This window comes from Pleuronectes platessa, chromosome 21 (assembly GCF_947347685.1).
Source record: "Pleuronectes platessa chromosome 21, fPlePla1.1, whole genome shotgun sequence".
NCBI classification, from domain to species: Eukaryota; Metazoa; Chordata; class Actinopteri; order Pleuronectiformes; family Pleuronectidae; genus Pleuronectes; species Pleuronectes platessa.
The window spans coordinates 12,978,170-12,997,297 of record NC_070646.1 but is presented as its reverse complement, the minus strand read 5'-3'; the positions used below and the strand labels follow the sequence as shown (position 1 = coordinate 12,997,297).

General features: G+C 41.2%; 1 protein-coding gene across 1 annotated transcript; it reads left to right on the top strand.

Moving 5' to 3' along the window:
• The first annotated feature begins 1,672 nt into the window (after nt 1–1,672).
• gucy2cb (guanylate cyclase 2Cb) lies at nt 1,673–18,984 on the top strand. Its single transcript, XM_053413887.1, has 27 exons — nt 1,673–2,107; nt 3,629–3,741; nt 3,986–4,053; nt 4,307–4,522; nt 4,818–4,936; nt 6,085–6,187; nt 6,915–7,029; nt 7,206–7,347; nt 8,384–8,466; nt 8,594–8,702; nt 9,707–9,788; nt 10,634–10,736; nt 10,844–10,903; nt 11,005–11,076; nt 11,212–11,316; nt 11,935–12,021; nt 12,555–12,687; nt 12,769–12,906; nt 13,418–13,494; nt 13,589–13,680; nt 13,816–13,974; nt 14,738–14,930; nt 15,015–15,189; nt 15,875–15,973; nt 16,166–16,260; nt 17,025–17,101; nt 18,331–18,984. The coding sequence occupies exons 1-27, from the start codon at nt 1,906–1,908 to the stop codon at nt 18,539–18,541; spliced, it is 3,228 nt and encodes a 1,075-aa protein (XP_053269862.1). The 5' UTR covers nt 1,673–1,905; the 3' UTR covers nt 18,542–18,984.
• Nucleotides 18,985–19,128: the final 144 nt, after the last annotated feature.

Below are 19,128 nucleotides of genomic sequence, written 5' to 3'. Positions count from 1 at the left end.
GTGGTGTCGGTATTGCTCACGTCGGGGGGACCTAGATCTGTTTCCCCACTACATTATGAGGACTTGGTTTTCTTTATGGGGACCAAAAGCAAGTCCCCATTAAATTCTATGCCGAGGACATATTGTTGGGGTTAACGGGTTAATGCTAGGCACGTTAAGGTTCAAGAAAGTCACCAGGAAATGACCTGTGCTGGCCTACGTGTTGCAGCTCAGACCTTCAGACACTTCAGTTAAGTGACTGTGTGCTGAGCGACCATTTAGATTTAATTAAGGTGAGTACTGAACTAATTGAGTGAGGGAACTCTCGGTGGATAATAATTAGCTTGTGGATTAATTTACTGCTACATAAATTCTTCCTCATTGACTGTGCCGCGGGGTGTGGATGTGGTAAACTGTAAAAAAAGAAGTGTGTGTGTGTTGTCGGCACAACACAGGGACGCTATTGGTCGAGACTTTTATGACCCGACCAACCTTTGCTCTTCCCTTCCATTTCATTGCTTTCCGTTTCCTACCACGTCTTTGCAGAGATTTACGAGCTGTGTGTGTGTCTGTGTTTGCCGTCTGACACATACAGTGATCACACACACGCTGCCTTGATATCCTACATTTGCAGGATGGAATCAGATTTGCCCAGTATTTGCAATAATATATTCTCCTACTGTAAAAATGAGGTATTTTAATGTTAACACTGTGTATGCTTCATTCCATTTACTCTTTAACCTCATTACAGGGTATCATCAATAATAACAGGTGACCAGGATGCAGATCCTCTTCCATGCTACCGTCTGACAGACGATACAGGAACAAGCAGACCTAAGGACAGTTTGTACCACCAGGCTTCTCCTCTCATTTTTCTAAATATTCCACAATGCATATTTGCTTCCTGCTTGTTTGCACTGTCTGCTGTTTACTGCACTACTTACATGAATATTATCCATGAGTCCAGTGCAGCTACAGACCCATTGTGCTATACTGTTGTATACATTTGTTTTTAGTGGCATATAAATAAAGATATTATTATAACTTGAGGGCGGATCCAGGATGTGTTTTCAGTTTCTTGCAACGAAATTTGTCAACAAATAATGTCGAGACCTTTATGAAATAAACAGAATGTAGAATGCTTCAGTCTGTGAGCAGTTGAAACTGTAACAAGTTTGTAGAAACTCTGTGTACATGGTTTGTATCAGATTTCAATACCTGTATTCAATATGTGGTGATCAGCCTTGACGGAGGTTAAGTAATTTTTTTAACCTATTTTGTATATTTCATGAATAGCGTTCATCTTGCTGATCAGGTCATAATCTAATACTGACAAATGAAAATTAACTGAGGCTCATCTGGCAATCATCACCCTCTGTGAACAAGGCCTCGCCGGGACAGTGCTGTTAACCTCGAATATCCAGTATGTTTGTCTGAACCTTCCTGAAAAAAAATATACGATCATAAATTAAAATTAGTTTTAAAATGTGTATGTAACCAACCAGCTGGGATCTGTTTCTGTGTGTCTGTTCTGTGTGTTTGTGTGTTTTCTACACTGTAATTCACGCAGACCTTTGCACAACAGTAGTGAGATGGTTATATGGCCCGCCTCTGTGTCTTTAAAGGTTGTATATTAACAACTCGATGTGGCAGGTGAGGGAGCAGAAGAAATGTGACTCCGGGAAGCGAGTCGGGCGAGCAGAGAGATAAGGACTTGAGGGTCTTTGTATTGTTTGTGTGAAGAACAACTCTCAGTGCTGTCGTGGTAGAGAAGACAACTTCATCTGTGCAGCTTGCTCCACAACTTTCTCTATTTTCTTGGGAGTGTTTATTCCACTATAGACTCGCTGGACTGTAGGTCAGGAGTCTTTCTACCGGACCATGGACTATCAGTAACTTCCTGAATATAGATATTTAGAGGTGAAAATGAGCTCGAGTTGTGTGTGGTTGTGTTGGTGCATCCTGGGGGTTCTGGCTGCTCCGTGTTGGGGCGTCACACAGTGTCTGGATGGGACTACGATCAACGTGATCCTGCTGGAAGATCAGGAGTCTCCGTGGAGCCTGAAGTATGTGCGAGGAGAAATAGAGAAAGCCGTGGAGACAGACTCAGCCATCAATACTGCACAAGGTAACACAATTCATTCAGTCTTTATATTGAGGTAAGAAACCTTATTAATGATGGAGCCGACTGCACCAAAAAAAAGAGACAAAAGAAGTAGTACAATGTTATCAATAGCAAAAGCCAGAACAAAAGTAAAAGCATTAAAGTACTAAAGATTTAATTTAAAGCAAATTAACTAAATATAGCCAGAGAATGTCTAGCATGTGATCAGAGTTATGGTTCACCAGACTCAAAATTGTATTACGACTTCTAAATGTAAAACTGTAGAGCCTACCATAATACTGTGTATCTGTAAAAATCATTTGCCATGTTAACGCCAGCCAAAGTACACTGGACAGGTTATTACATTGCCTCAGTGACCCAGTGAGATACAGTATGGGTTATTATACTATTAATCAAGAGGAAACTAGTATTATCAAGCCATTATCTTAATCGCTCGTAATCAATTACGATGCTTGCTCAATGATTTGTGCAAACCTTGATGTTTGTGTGGCACGATAACGAAAATATTCGGTAAATATTTAGCTTTGAATCACTTAGACATGGCTGGGTTAACCTGCTTCAAGCCCAGGGGCTAAACTAGTCATGGGCACCTATTGTTTGTTCAGCTATAGGCCTACGGACCATTTTCAGAGAGGTCGTTGCACACAAAGCTTCAGTGGCCCCTGAACATCAACTGACCATTTACTAAACCACTCAGTCCTTTATTCCTACATACACAGTTTACAGTGAGGACAGTGATACATTTAGCTTAGCCCTTAGTTTTGAACATGGACTGTACATCAGGACAGACGAGGCATTTCTAATTCCTCCTGCCCCATTTGTATGCATCTAATAATTAAATAAAACCAAATGTCAAAAAATAAATACTTGAGCATTAGTCAGTGTGACAAGAACTCCCTTAATGACATCCTTAATGTGTATTTGACTCTTTACTTTAGCCCATGCACATAAGGCAGGGTCTATGACCTGTTGTGCAGCCAGCCACCAGGTGGCGATGGAGACGCTTTGGCTTCACCTTTTGGGGAGCCTTCATGTCGCCTATCTTCTTACAACCTGTCTGAAATCAAGGGACCATCATTTCAACACAGAGATGAAAAAGTCTCATACCTTATTTCCAGGGAGCTACTCTTGATTTTGCTAAACTTAAAAACTTCTGCCAAGAGACTATCGGCTGCAGCTGCTAAGCTAATTTTAGCATTACAAGTTTAGTGAAGTTTGCAGAGAACGAGAAACTTTTTACTTGCTCTTGTGTTTTTCCACTTTGGAGTGGACAGTTATCCACCATCCACACTCAGATATCTAGAGTATTTTGTTTATTACACTGCTTCAACATGCAAGGGAACCAAAGCTTGACCAAACATCCAAAACAGGCCTGCTGTGTCATGTTATGATCATCAAGATAGGACTGGATTATTGCTGCTCTGATAAGGGATTTAACGAATGGTCTGATGACATCTACAACCCACAAGTCAATATCATATAAAATAAAAATATTTGTCTTTCTCTTTTTTCCTTCTGATAAAGGTGTAGGGTTTAATCTCACGGCCAACTATGGCGGGTTCAACACCACCTATTATCGATATCCAGGTTGCCATAGCAGCCAATGTGAGGGAGTGGAAGAGCTAAGAAACCTGAATGTGAGTGAGCAGCTGAACCTTTAAATCCACTTTAGGCTCATCAAACGTTTTTCTTCCAGTTACGTGTAAACTTGCTTATGTGATTAAAGTGTGAGGATTAGGAGCTATTTCCACTAGGGGGATGAATATTGCGACATCATCCCTTGCGTCCCAGTTTGACGTTCCTGGGAATTACTATACTAATAAGCATCAGTGCTCCAAGCCTTAGCTCGACAAAAACTCACTCAGCCCTTTTCTCCTGCAGAGCTCCGGCAACCTGGGATGTGCGGTGCTTGGGCCCACATGCACCATCGCTACCTTCCAGATGGTCGAGTTAGTATTTTTACAAAGTCATGTCCAGACTGGGTTAATCTGATAGAAAATGAAATATGTTTACATCTCCATAGTATAAATAAATCTAAATGTATGAATAGGACGGTATGGCGCACATACAACCTGCTCCTAATGATGCAACTCATGATGTAGCCTCTGCCAAGGAGTTTAGTGCTTTGAATTTAGTTTTTTGAGTTTAGTGTGTTAGTATGCCCCTCCATTGCCGTACTCTCTCTCTCTCTCTGTCTGTCAGTGCGGAAAAGGGTCTGAGGCTCAGGACACCCATCATGTCTGCAGGAAGCTTCGGCCTCTCCTGCGACTACACACTCAACCTGCAGCGTCTGCTGCCACCGGCACGCAAGCTCGCCAACTTCTTCATCCACTTCTGGAAAGTGGATAACAAGATCAAACCTGTGTGGGAGACAGCCTACGTTTACAAGAAGCCGGGCAACACCGAGGACTGCTTTTGGTGAGTTGCCACGCAGACGTCGGGGGAATATATGCAAAGTCACTTTATTGTACGATCAAGAGATTAGAACCTACATCACAAAATGTGAAATGTGATACAGTTGTAGGTAAAGTTGTCCTAAACATTAATTTAATAACTCCACAGATTGACTTGAGACAGTATTGAACCATTTTCTTCTTGATTCTGTGAGCAGACAGAAACTCTCGATAATGGTGAAAATATTATGTGGCCTGGAGTGTGGACGAGGACTGTTGACTCTATGTTTTATGAGGGATTCTGTGATTTTCTCCTGCAGGTATATAAATGCACTGGAGGCAGACTCAAGCTTTGCCCAGAATATTACAAGGAAAATGTTGCGCAAACCAGAGGAACTGAGAGAAGTTCTAAAACCACAAAAAAACAGGACCAGCAACTGTAAGTGTATTGTTTTTTGACTGAATAAGTACATTTATTTCAATTTTGTACTTTGTTGAATAAATCAAGTTTTACAAGCAGCCAGGAAATATATTCAGACACTGTGTCTGCACCACAGACTCTATATAAAGATGGATGACAGTTTCCTCAAAGTGAAGCCTCCAAATACATTTTTTCATTAATATGGTTTCTGTCATTTTAGTTATATATTTAAGTACTAATTCCATTGGTAGGTTGAGTTTCATTTAGTTATTTGAGGCTATAAAAACGATGCCAAACATCATGATTGACAGCTGAGACCGACCAATGATTGTTCAAGCTCATGAATTGGCTGGAACTCACCACTCCATCCTCCAATCACTACTGCACTGACTCTGGCTCCAAATGTGCAGCGTCTGTATCGAGGTTATTTTGGCTTAATTTCTGGAAAGTTATAGTGGAGAAGTGTCGTCCATCTTTATATACGTCTGACTTTTGTACACAATTCAGCTGCTACAACCATTACATTAGTTTGTGTTGGTCCTAATCCCAACTGACTGTGAGGGCACTGTAGATTCATGGCTGCATTTGGTATAAATGAAAGAAATTAGAAAAAAAATGTGTAAATAAGTAAAACTGAGGTTTACTATACAAACTGTCGCAAAACAGCACAGACGGAGAACTTTGTTCCTAGTGCTGAATTTGGAACTTGTGGTTACATTTTCTGAAACACACATATCACACACCAAAAGATTAAGTTTATTTAGTTTTTATCGTGTTAGGTTAATGTGGTCCTCAGTTACAAGTCAGAACTGCAGATCTCCTTCTGCCTGACAGACCTTTGATGTTTAATGCTCATAAGATTGGATATTTTATCCCCAATTCACATGATCACAATACATAGAGTACACTATGTGTTACTTACAGTATACATTTCTAAGTTGACTTTAAGTTAGGCTTTTAACCTTCAGGTTATATCTATACATTGACAAAGAACAATTCGTTCTTCAACCACAGATGCAGCCATAAAAGAGGGTGATTTGGGTTTGCTATTAACTGTCAAGGTTGAAATGGACATTCAGGACAATAGAGTCAAACAGAGGGATTGACTCCCTCCATTGTCACTAGTGCTGTAAATGCAGTTTGTCCGTTACATTTTGTGTTTGCAGTGTTCATCATGTGTGGATCACCAATGGACGTGCTGGAGGTAAAACGTGGCACACCGGAGGCGGACAGCAGTGAAAATCTCTTCATCCTGATTGATCTTTACAAGTCAGTGCTGATTCATTTCATCTCTTATTTTTCCTCCGCTAATTTCCAGGCGTCTTCATATTTCTTGTTGTCTGCTGTACTTTCTGTGTGTGTTTGCACTTATTGTAATGTACAGTTACTTAAGCTTCACAAATGGTTCTCCATATTCCCAAGTCCTTCTCTATGTCAACATCATCATGCACTTGCATCACAACATGCTTCTCAACTCTGTGTGAAGAGCCCAGCTGTATGTTTTCCACAAGTTAAAGTGACATCTACCGAGTTTATAGTGTTTCCTGTCTGCGTGCTGAAGCCTGTACAACTTTGTGGACTGGTTCAGATTTGCACCTGAGTTGCATTGGGTAGATTTTCATTGGAAATAGTGGTGAAGACAACTCCCATGATCCTATGCTGCTTCTACGTCCAACTAGTTATTTTTTTTATGGTATTGATTCTGAGACGTCTAGTGGCTGAGGTTACATATAACATGTAAACCTTCATTCTTTATGATTGCCGACAAATGGCCACTGCATTCGTTGGGGGGAAAAATAGTCAATTAGTTTTAAAGTTTGAGAAAATGACCCCTTACTTGTTTTAAACATTTTCTTGATAGGTGGTTACATTCTCACTCGCTAGTTTCTTTCAAGTATTTTTCAATCCAGCAAAGAGTTTATTTATTTCTGCTAATAGATCTTAAAAATCCCCCACACACCAGCCCTTTAAAAACATTTGTCCTGCCTTCTCACAGTGATAAATACTACACCAACACAACATCACTGCCTTACATGAAGAACGTGCTGGTGCTGACGATGCCGGACACCAGACAGTACACCATCAACCCAGACCTCAAAGACAACGACACGGTGAGGACACAGGAAATAGTGTTAGTAAGTTTTTAAAGGGGGCACTATTTCTCAGTCAGATGCGATGACTTCCTGGTGCCTGGTTTTCAATGCACAACATCAGTGGTCCCGTCACTCTGAATAGTCTCCAGAAAGCAGATCCAAGCATTAATCCATTACTCTCTCCCTCTCTGCAGATGAATGACTACATGGCTGCTTATCATGATTCTGTGCTGTGGGTCGGCCAGGTGATGAGGCTGATTGCTGAAAAACCTCCGTCTGAGATTCAGCAGATGGAGTATGTCAATGCCAATTTCTTCAGGAACACCACCTTTAACGGTAGGGAGGGAGGCAAAGCAGGAGCAAATGAGGCTGTTACATGAATCTTAACATCTAATGCAATTAACCTTTGAAACAGCTGTCAGAATGGCTGTTTGTATCTTTTAGAAACCAAATAAAAGATTTTTGGTCAAAACTATAGACCATATAAATAAGGATGATGTGTCTCCGCATTAAAAATTTATCTGAAATACAAAAATGAAGCCTAAATATCCCAGTTACGGGTGCGGCCATATTGCGTATTTGTCGACAAATAACTAAATAAACCAAACTTATAATAACAGACACCATCTTTGAAATTTAATCAGCTAACGTGTATTTTGACTTTTGAGTTTGGTCCATGTCCCATCCAATAACATGGAGGAAGCTGGATTTATGACCTGTACTGCAGACAGCCAGTAGGGGGCCATCCAGATGATTTCTCCTGATGATTTTTGTGCAGCTATCATCTTTACTGGTGTCTACTGGTTAATATGTTTCAAACTTCTCGAATGAGAATCAAAACATGTTATTGTTAGCATTTATCTAAAAGAACTACTGTGTCAAGCAACAGCCCCAAAGATACATTGGTTTGGCTGAATACCCTTGGTACAGTTTAATTGTTTTGTTTGCATAAATGTAGATATAAACATATCCTGTGTAAAACACTCAAACACTGTAAAAGTTGTAGTTGTTGAATTGAAACTGCTAACAGATTTGCTCGAGTACACAAATTTCTGTGAAAACTCCAACGAGATGACATCAGTGGCCTCTGAGAGGGGGCGATGACGACTGTGAGGTCTCACAGATGGAGGCTGTCGCTTGCTGTCACTGACATGACATGTCATACTGTAGCCTGCAGGCTGCAGCTGTATGTAGCTGCTGTGTAACTGAGTATGAGGCTCAATCGGGGAGAGGCTGTAGTTTAATTATTCATCTTGTTTTTATTGGTTATGATTTTGACTTGTATTCCTTATTTTTAACGGCAAAACACACTTCAAAGGTGCTCTACGAATGAAGTGATCATTTCTGCTGCCATGTGTCCGTGTCTGCTCAGGATCTGCTGGAATCTACAAGATGGACAGGCATGGAGACAGAGACGTGAATCTCACAATCATTTACACCACCACTGACAGCGAGGTAGTTTTTGCCAATTCTTTAGCTATTTAGCAGTGATGTAGAAGAAGCACTCATTATCCTCTGAGTGTCACCCCCTGCTGAATCTCTCTGAAATATTTGTCATTTTCTCCTCTCATGTGATCCTCAGTACCGCATTTTATTCACGTTCGACACTGAAGACAACCAAACAACAGTGGTTGAGGTGGACCCTTCCTTCATCTGGGGACAAAGACTTCCTAATTTCCAACCAGATAGCGGTATAGCCACACCCACAAACAAACACTCACACACACACACACACACACACACGCCGACACACACCCCATAACTGTTGGGTGAGGCTAACTGAGGCTTTCCGTTTGCAATTGCTACAATCAGGTCAGTTTTGACCATTATTGTGGGAGTGCTCATAATGGTTGAAGCCCACCTATGTACCTACAGACAAAAAATATAGCATGCTTACATTCAGTGTTTTACACAAAAAAAACTCACATTGGCAAAGGTCGCTTCTTCACTTCCTCCCACTATGCAGAAATGAAGCCAAACAGCCTGGAAATGAACGCTGCCATCTTATAGATTTGGAGCCAGAGTCTGTGCAGTATTGGTCAAGGGATGAAGCCATGGTATTATGGTCCCGCCAATACATGCGCTCGACCAACTGCGACTCAGTCTCATCTGTCAATCATGATGTTTCTCCCTGTTTTTAAGGCAAAAAATAACTAATTAATAGTGAATTTACCAGAAAATTTGTACTTGGACCAACATCAGTATGACAAATAACTGCCTAAAGTGACAGAAAGCATCTTTGGAGAAAAACTACTTTGACTTCTTACTTTGGTCCAGCTCCCATCCACTAACATGGAAGAGACAGGATTTATGACCTCGGCTTCACTTTTTGGGGAGCTGTCATATCGTCCATCTTTGTGTACGGTCGATGGTAGGGGCGAATCAGGGAGAGAGATATGATTGGATGCTACGAGCCAGAGAGGGGAAAGAGCCAATAAGTGTAACAAATACGCTCAAATGTGTGACTGAATAAAGAACCAATAGTTACAATTTGTGCCTCACGGAAGATTAATCCTACTGATGACTTCACATCATTCTACTCTTAAACCTGAACATCATGGCAGCTCCACCTGTGTTTATCTGTTTCCTGTTCTTAGACAATGTCCTTTGCCGTGGTCAAATCACTATCTGCTTAATGCATCAACTGTGAGCTGTAACAGTGAACAGTGTTTGTGTTTTATCTTCACACCATCAGATTTGGACTATCATAACATCGTTGTCATAGTGTTGTCTGTCACAGTGGTTGTTGTGGCCACCATCGCCTTCATTTTTTACAGGTGAGTAACAGTCCTTGTGGAGTTTTATCATTGACAGCAACATAGACAATCTGCTGTCTAAGACTCCTGGGAAAATGTAATCGTTAAATGCTCAAGAGTTGACCAACCATAGACTGTGTACAAAGACAAAGCATCTTCACTTCCTCCCACTATCCATGAATGTAGCCCAAATATCCTGCATACAAACCCTGTCATATCAGAATCAGAAGTGATGTGATAATCGGATGTTATTACCAAGCAGGTTTAGACATGCAAGGAATTTGCTCTGGTGTATTTGTGCATGTCTAAAAAATGGAGGGGGATGGAGCCGGGGTAACGAGGTCCCGCCATTGCATATGCGTGACCAATCACGAGTCAGTCTTAGCTGTCAATCATGACATTTCACCCAATTTTAATAGCAGCAAAACGTACCAGAAAAAATTTGCACTTGAACAAACACCAGTGTGATAAGAACTACCCAAAATGACATAAACCATCTTTGAGATTAATTGTTCAATTTATACTTAATGAGCTCTACTACAGCCTGCCTCCAGGGGGCAATCAAGATGCTTTGGCTTCACTTTTTGGGGGCCTTGATGTTGTCCATTTTTACATACAGTTTGTGATTGATCTATATTTAAATTGATGTAAGCTGTTCAAAATACATAAATAACTAGCCAAGATTCAAGAAATCAATAACTACACCGTTTTTTTCAAATCAGTATCACATGTGATGCTTTTTATTACTATAAACACTTCTGGGTTCCAGAATTACAAACTGAATCATAAGCTAGAATCCCAGCAGAGGTTGAACTTTTAGATCTTAATTCTCCATGTGTTTTGGTGCCATTTGTCTCCATGTGTAGACAGAACAGGACCGACCGTCTGCACAGGAAGCGCTGGTCACACATGGCTTCTGATCTCATCTCGCATCTGGAGAATAGCAAACGCAATGTTGTCTCTCTGAAGGTAAAGGATATCTAAACCTCCTCTTAGTCAGCGCTTACCTTATTCTTTACCATGAACACACTAAATGAACTGACTGTGTTCAAATATGCCTCATCCTCCTCGGTCAGATTGAAGATGAGGGGAAGAACCACAATTTCAAGATCCGCCTTGCAAACTACGATAAGAAGGTAGCTGGACACTGCGTCCTAAAATCAGTTTTCAACTTAATCAACATATGTTTGCCCTGTGCTCAACATAGATGTAATGTTGTTGCTTGCAATACTTTCAGATAGTAATTCTGAAGGAGCTGAAACACTCAGATGGGAATTTCAGTGAAACGCAGAGGATAGAGCTCAACGCGGTAAGACACACAAACACACACACGCACACACACACACACACACACACACACAAACACACACACTTGTTGTCTTCTTTGTTTATATTTTTCCAAGTTCGCCAATGTGCCATCTCTTTTTTGCCTTTTCCTCTGCAGCTCCTGCAAATCGACTATTACAACCTCACCAAGTTTTATGGGACGGTGAAGTTTGATCAGGGCGCGTTCGGGGTGTTTGAGTATGGAGAGAGGGGGTCGCTCAGGGTACGTATGACACGCACACAATCAGTCCAGTTCAGTCAGACAACTCACAATCAAACATTTAATGCAACAGTCGAACAGGTCCGTGTATGGCGTCTGGGCTCCGACTTAGTCACTCCCCCGGATGTGATTACATAGATATGATGGGAATGATTAGCAATTACTTATAACCCCATCAGCACAACAAAAAGATCAAATAACATTATGTCAACAAGAGACTACATCATAACCTCAGCCAAGGAGGCTATATTTCCACCCCCATCCATTTGTTTGCTGCTGTTGTGAGCAAGATAACACAAAAACTGCTCAACAGATTACGAGTTTAATTACTTTAATCGAGTTTATTGCACAAAAAGTAAATACATAAAACATAAATGTGTATGGGGGGGTGGTAGAAACCAGTAATGGCTTACATGAAAACTAAATTCAACTATAACAAAACATTAAAATACAAAACATGCTAAATCTTAAATACAGGTAACATAATATACCGACATCTATTAAACTCATGGAGACAATGGTAATGGCCTTCTTTTCTAAATTCTTAGTACAGACGCACACACAGACACACAAAAGACGTGCGCACATGCACAAACAGCCTCTGCTCCTGTCTTCTTGCAGTATGTGCTGAATGACAAGATTTCATACCCGGAGGAGACCTTCATGGACTGGGAGTTCAAGGTCACCGTCATGTACGACATTGCCAAGGTGAGACAGACACTCAACACATCATGCAACTCAAGAATCAGATTGTAAATGAGGTTGGGCCACAATTCACTATGGATATTTATGAAGGACTGAAGAGCAGGCACCATATGTTCAGCTCAACACAAACACGCTTCTGACATGCTACTGAAGCACACGCCCTGGAGACAACTGTCTCTAGACTGCAGCACTTTGATTACTTTGTAGTTTAAAATTTTCTTCAACTCTTCAAAATAAAAGTCCCTAGGCCGCTGAAGTAATGCTAAACAAAATGTAAATCTCACGTCTCTATTTGGTCATTTAGTCAATTTATAAATTTAAGTCTTTAAGAAACCTCCCCCAACAAAGTCCTAGGTAGTGAAGTTGAGATCAAACAGAGAATCACACTGATGGGAATTGTTGTTGCAGTTACTCCTGGCTGCCAGTAGAGGTCACTAAAGTTCAGAGATGACTCATTGCCTCCTTCATTTCTCCTGATCTCCTCCACTGGAGCATGTGTCTGTCAGATAACTGTGATGTGTGAATGCTCTGTGCAGGGCATGTCCTACCTCCATGCCAGCGACATCCAGGTTCACGGGCGCCTCAAGTCCACCAACTGTGTGGTGGACAACCGCATGGTGGTGAAGATCACAGACTTTGGCTGCAACAGCTTTCTCAGCCCTGGCGAAGGTAAAACAGCAGCCATTGGGTCATAACCTGTTCCTTCCCTCTCTTACATTCTTAACGTCTCCTTACTCTTGGTCCTGTCAGACTTGTGGACGGCTCCAGAGCATCTGAGGAAGCACGGCACCTCCCAGAAAGGAGACGTCTACAGCTTCGCCATCATCTCCCAGGAGATTGTTCTGAGAAAGAGCACATTCTACACCGAGTGCTGCTCCGACCGAGAAGGTGCAACACACTGACCCAAAAAATGTATGACAGTGAAGGGTGTGTATTGTAAGTGTGACTGCTTTTGAGAACAGAGAGGATCCTCTAAAAAGAAATGATTACAGATTTAAACATTTGTGTGTCTGGATATCTCATATATTAGTCTTTATATGACCAAAAAACTGACAAAATAAAAGACCGCCAACAGTGAGGATGCCACACACACTCTCATGAATCATTGAAGCATTGAAAAATACATCTAGAGCCCGACTGACAAATTAGCTGTTACAGACGTATTGGTTTTAGTTTGCCGATAGATGTAGATATGAATACTTTTATTAAGAAGTGCTCTATATTTGGTTGTATTTTTGTTTTCTTTTTCAAACAAGTTTATACAAAAACTACTTTACCGATTTCAATGACATTTTTGAGAGAATCAACATTTGTAGGGCTCTCTTCAAGTAAATCACGGATCTTGAGTAGTTCCTTTTGTGATTCAGCCTGGAAATAATGTCCATGTGATTCCAAACAGAGAAGCTGTCCAGGGTCATAATGTCCTACTTTAGACCAGATCTTAAGTTTGAGACGGCCACAGAGAAAGAAGCAGAGGTGAGATATAAATATCTGTGTTGCTGTTTGATCTTCAGTTGTGTTTGTGTATCATCTGATATGACTTCAAAGCTTTGTGTCCTGTCTCCTACAGGTTTATATGTTGATAAAAAGCTGTTGGGATGAGGATTCTGAAAAAAGGCCAGACTTTAAGAGGGTAGAAAACTTTCTGGGGAAAATCATCAGGTAATTTATTTCTGTGTGTAGCACATAGAATCTCTGAGAGACTGACTACACATTTGTAATAAGTTTGAGGAACAAATAGTGCTCCTTCCCATGTCCTCCTCCATCTTGCCTGTTGATTGTGTCCCTGTCCTCCAGTAAAGTCCACGACCAGGACAACGAGAGCTACATGGACAACATGATCAGACGGCTGCAGATGTACTCCAGAAACCTGGAGCACCTGGTCGAGGAGAGGACGGTTCTCTACAAGGCGGAGAGGGACAGGGCCGACTGCCTCAACTTCATGCTGCTTCCTGGGTCTGTTTACACGTACAGGAACACGCCTACGGTGGCCCTGAGAGCTCAAAGCACGGCAACCTCACACGATACATGCAAATGGAGAAAACTTCAATTGGACAACACATGCACGTAAATGGAAAACCTGCTGCAAATACTCACAACATAACCAAATACTGACCATACAACCAAATACTCACCATGCAGCTATATACTTGCAACCTGTTCTCTATTTGCATGTGTTTTCTTAAATAGTAGTGCAATGAGCTCTCAAGGCCGTCATACACACCGCGGCTTTCAGACCTGACCCGAGAACACAGGTTTTCTTTAATCTTTCTATTCAGGGTTGAATTAAACTTTATTTTTGATTTGTCTGTTTATTTATTTATAAATTTTAGGCTGCAATAGAGATGTATCTTCTAATTCTAATTTATTTATTTATCCAATTCTTTGATTTCACTTCAATACTGGCTCACTTTACTTCTTTTTAATCTATGATTTTATCATTTTATTATTTTATCTTTATAATAACTTATTTTTACGTATCTTTTACATTCTCGATTTTATCCATATCATAATTTTTTTCATTTCAAATTTTATGAAACCTATACCTATTACACTCCCTCATTTCCTGGTATTATTATGGATGGATGTGTGTAGATAATGTTGTTATTGCTTTCATTGTATAAAGCACTTTGTGTTACATTGTTTGCATGAAAAGTGCTATACAAATAAAAGGTTAGGAACCAGTGGATCATCCTGTTCCCTCCTCATCCTCTCACAGCCCGGTGGTGAGGAGCTTGAAGGAGACTGGTGTGGTGGAGCCCGAGCTGTACGAGGAGGTGACCATATATTTCAGTGACATAGTGGGATTCACCACCCTGTGCCAGTACAGCACGCCCATGGAAGTAGTGGACATGCTCAACGACATCTACAAGGGCTTCGACAGCATCGTCGACCACCACGATGTTTACAAGGTACTGACACCAGTGACAATCCATTGACAGATGAAGAGACAGTACAGATCTGCTGACATCAGCATGTCGTCCACTTGTCCTCAGGTGGAGACGATTGGGGACGCCTACATGGTGGCCTCCGGGCTGCCCAAGAGGAACGGCAACAGGCACGCGGTGGATATCTGCTGCATGGCGCTGGACATCCTGGCGTTCATGGGCACCTTCCAGCTACGCCACCTGCCCGGCATCCCTGTGTGGATACGCATCGGCATCCATTCAGGTTCAGGATGTTTCTCCATCTTCCAACAATAGTGGAACAAAGTGAAAATGAATGCTCAGAGGCCAAGATTTATTCACCTCCATTTAATCTAATGACTAATTCTTTAATCATGTAAATGGGACCAAAATCAAATCCCACATGAACACATTTTGCGGTAGGCTTAGGTTAACGTTAGGGGCAGGCAAGTAGTAATTATGGTTAAGGTTAGAGTTAGTCTCTGGGGAAATCAATGCAAGTCATTGTGATGTCACCCAACATAGTCACAATATGGAGACCTGACTTCCTTATAGGGACAAAAAGCAACTCCACATAATGTAAATCATTAAACTTTAAGGTGAAGATATGTTTTAAGTTAAGTTTAGGGTTAAGGTTAGAGTGGCCAGGAAGTCAGTGTAATGTCCTCTGAGGTCCTGGAGATACAACAGTGTGTGTATGGTCCAGGTATTAATCATTTTGTGAGGACCTAAATCTGTTAACACACTCACAACATTGGGGACTTGTCTTCCTGTGTTAATGTTAATCATACGATTTTAAGATGAAGGTGCAGGATAAGTAAGTAAATAAGATAAGGTTAGGTAAAGGTTTGGGTTAAGGTTAGGTTGGTTTTAATTATTGTCAAGGTTTGAGTAAGTCTGCAGGAAATCAATGTAAGTCCATGGCTGTGTGTGTGTGTGTGTGTGTCCAGGTCCCTGTGCAGCAGGCGTCGTGGGGATGAAGATGCCCAGATATTGCTTATTTGGAGACACAGTCAACACGGCGTCTCGTCTGGAGTCAACAGGACATCGTGAGTAGGGAAACAAATACGATAACTGACGTACACTGACATTCATGCAGCCGACCGCTCTCCTCTGGCTCGGTTGCTCCAGTGCAATTACAGAGGCTATCAGTCAAGCTAATTAAATATATTGACCATAGCTAAGCCTGGGTTAAAAAAAAAAAAACGATGTCTGACGTTTTATCTCGTCATATCCTGCAGCTCTGCGGATCCACTTCAGTGAATCGACTGTAAATATCCTGCAGAGGACCAACTGCAGGTTTGAGTATGAGAAGAGAGGAGAAACATTTCTGAAGGTAAAGATTCACAAAAGGGTTTTAAAAACAGGTTCCAGGGGTGTCACTATGTCTGCAGATGAGGAGAGACAATTTAACAAGGGGGTACTGCAGATCAAAAATCACCACTAGAGGAATTTAAAAGGCCCCCCCTACAAAAGAAAGGCCCCTCCCTTCCCAGATAACTGACCTTTTAATTGTTCTCCCTCCTGATAAGAGACTGAAAAGTGTAAAGACGAGAACAAACAGATTGAAGAATAGCATTTATCTCTTTTTTTTTATTTTTTATTATTTATTAATTAAGCTGACCTCCTCATGAACACTAGATCTAACACTGCAGGACACTCAGTAGGTTTTAATGAATGGCAGTAAAACAGTTAGCATATTTTTTTATAATGCAGTTTATCATCTTGTGGGTAACTTTATCGTCCTACAGGTGCTAGTGTCTTATCTATACGTTTCATTAAGGATTTTTTTACTATATCGTTTGTTTTATTTATTTTTTATTTGTTAAAGGATTTGTTTGTCTATTGGTTAAGGGCTCAGATTTGACCTGTTTCATACTCGTCCGTGTTTTGATGACCTCACCAAGTCAAGTCCAATCTTTGTTGATATGAAAATTAAGTATTGAATCTTGACTCTAATCTAAGTGTGTGTGTGTGTGTTTTACCGTGTTAAGTTCTATCCTCTGTGGTTTCGCTGAAGTTCCCATCTGAGTCTTTCAGCTCCTTTAGAGTTAGACTCTTATCTTGTGTGTGTGTGTGTGTGTGTGTGTGTTTTCTAAGGGTAAGGGCACAGAGACAACGTACTGGTTAACAGGTGAAACTGGCAAAGACTACAACCTCCCAACTCCCCCCACAACGTAAGCAAACACACATGAGTGTTTCTCATGGACCAAACAAACAGGATAAAATGTGATAATAGTGCCACATCCCATATAATAGATAACAACTGCTTTATTTGTTAATACCATAGATGTATTTAAAGATTGTCGACTTGTCTCCACTTCCTCACACTATTTACCAATAAAGCCAAAATATCTCAGACACTAACACTGCCATCTTGCCGATCTGGGGCCAGAGTCTGCGCAGTAGTGATCAGGGGGCGGAGCTTTGGCAGCCAGGTCCTGCCAAAACAAGAGCTTGACCAATCTCGAGTCAGACTCTATTTGACTCTCGCTGTCAATCAATCAACTAACTAACTTTTATTTATTTGTATAGCCCATATTCACAGATAACAATTTGTCTCATAGGGCTTTAACAGGGTAAAAAGAGCGTAAAAACCTCAGAGAGAGCCACATGTGAGGGATCCCTCTCCTAGGTAGGACAGAAGTGCAATAGATGTCAAGTGTACTATATATCAGGCAGTCCTGCTGCAATCATGTTTATCAAGTTTATGGTCAGCAGCCAGCAAGATCATGATCCACCATCAAGATCAGGATCCACTATAGTCCACAGTCATGTCTACTGCTGCCAATAAGGGTCCATCATCAGCTGCCACCTCGGTCATGGTCCAAAACCATTTTCAGATCCGCCATTATTATTACGATCAGCCAGCACGATTCAGAATACGGCAAACTGGATCCACCATTACGATCTCTGATACATGATCCACAGATGGTAATCCATGATGCGGCCACAGCTGCAGCCCTAGATCTGCGGGCGATAAGGCAAGGGGACTCCGGGGAAGGAGTCAAGTCAGTGTCATCTGTTTATAGCATCCAAGAACCAGTTAAATCAGAAAAGAAACATCTTCAAACTTAACAACGAGCACTTGAACAAACATCAGTGTGATAGGAACTACCGACAAAGTCTGAAACCATCTTTAAACAATTTTAACATGTACTTCGACAATTATTTTGGTTCATGTCCCATCCACTAATATGGAGATGGCAGGTTTTATAACCTATAATGCAGCCAGCCACCAGGGGCAATGGAGACACTTTGGCATCTTTATATACACGTGACCTGCATATGTGCTTATATACTTACAATTATTTACTGAAACATGTACTACTTCTGTCATTCTGTACATTTAGCTTGACATTACACCGTCTTGTTCAAACCTGGTTCTTTGTCCTGGTTCCTGTAGAGAGAACTTCCAGCAGCTCCAGCAGAACCTCGCACAAATGACCTTGATGTGTCTGGAGCGCCGCTCCCGGTGTTCTGTCCGCAGGAAGAATCCAAGTCAGGGGGACGAGGATGGCGAAAAGGATCAAGTATCCGAGGTGGAGTCTGAGAGCCACGAGCCTGAGTACCTGCATCTGGCCACCGTCGATAACACGCTCAGTACCTTCCTGTAGCCCCGAGCCGCCTTCTCACTAAGAGTGGGAGAGCAGGCAGAGGCAGAGAGGACTGCAGTAACCAAAACACTGCAATACTGCATTTGTAGAAAACAAGTGCCTTGATGGACAAAGACGTGGAAGGTGCTTGTTTGTTTTTATTTCAGGATGCATTGCTGATTTTCAGTGGATATGCTATTTCTTGAGAAATTAGAATTTCTTGCAATTGACTTGCTTTTTGTGCACCTTATTAAACCCCGGGCTTAAAGGCAGATGTGAAGATATCAGTCATCAACCTGTTTTCTGTAAGTTCAAACACATCCATGTAATATTCTGTATATATATGGACCTTTCTTTTTTCACATCCTTGTTACCCCCGGCAAAAAGGTTATATTTGACCCTTTTTCATTTGTTTGTTCGTTTTAATGCAAGATTACACAAAACCTACTCTACGGATTATTATGAAATTTAGTGGAATAAAGCGGTCAGGGAAAAACCTGTGAGATTTTTTTAAAGGGCATTTTCACCAAATATTTAGCTTAAATAATCACAGCTATAGAGTTTTGAATACGAATTAAAGAGCTGAGAGACAGTGGGAGACAAAGTGG

Coding starts and splice junctions, on each gene's coding strand:
- gucy2cb (XM_053413887.1), top strand. CDS start 1,906: ATGAGCTCGAGTTGTGTGTGGTTGTGTTGGTGCATCCTGGGGGTTCTG. Junction 12,907..13,417: donor GTGCTGCTCCGACCGAGAAG/GTGCAACACACT, acceptor GATTCCAAACAG/AGAAGCTGTCCAGGGTCATA. Junction 13,495..13,588: donor CCACAGAGAAAGAAGCAGAG/GTGAGATATAAA, acceptor TGTCTCCTACAG/GTTTATATGTTGATAAAAAG.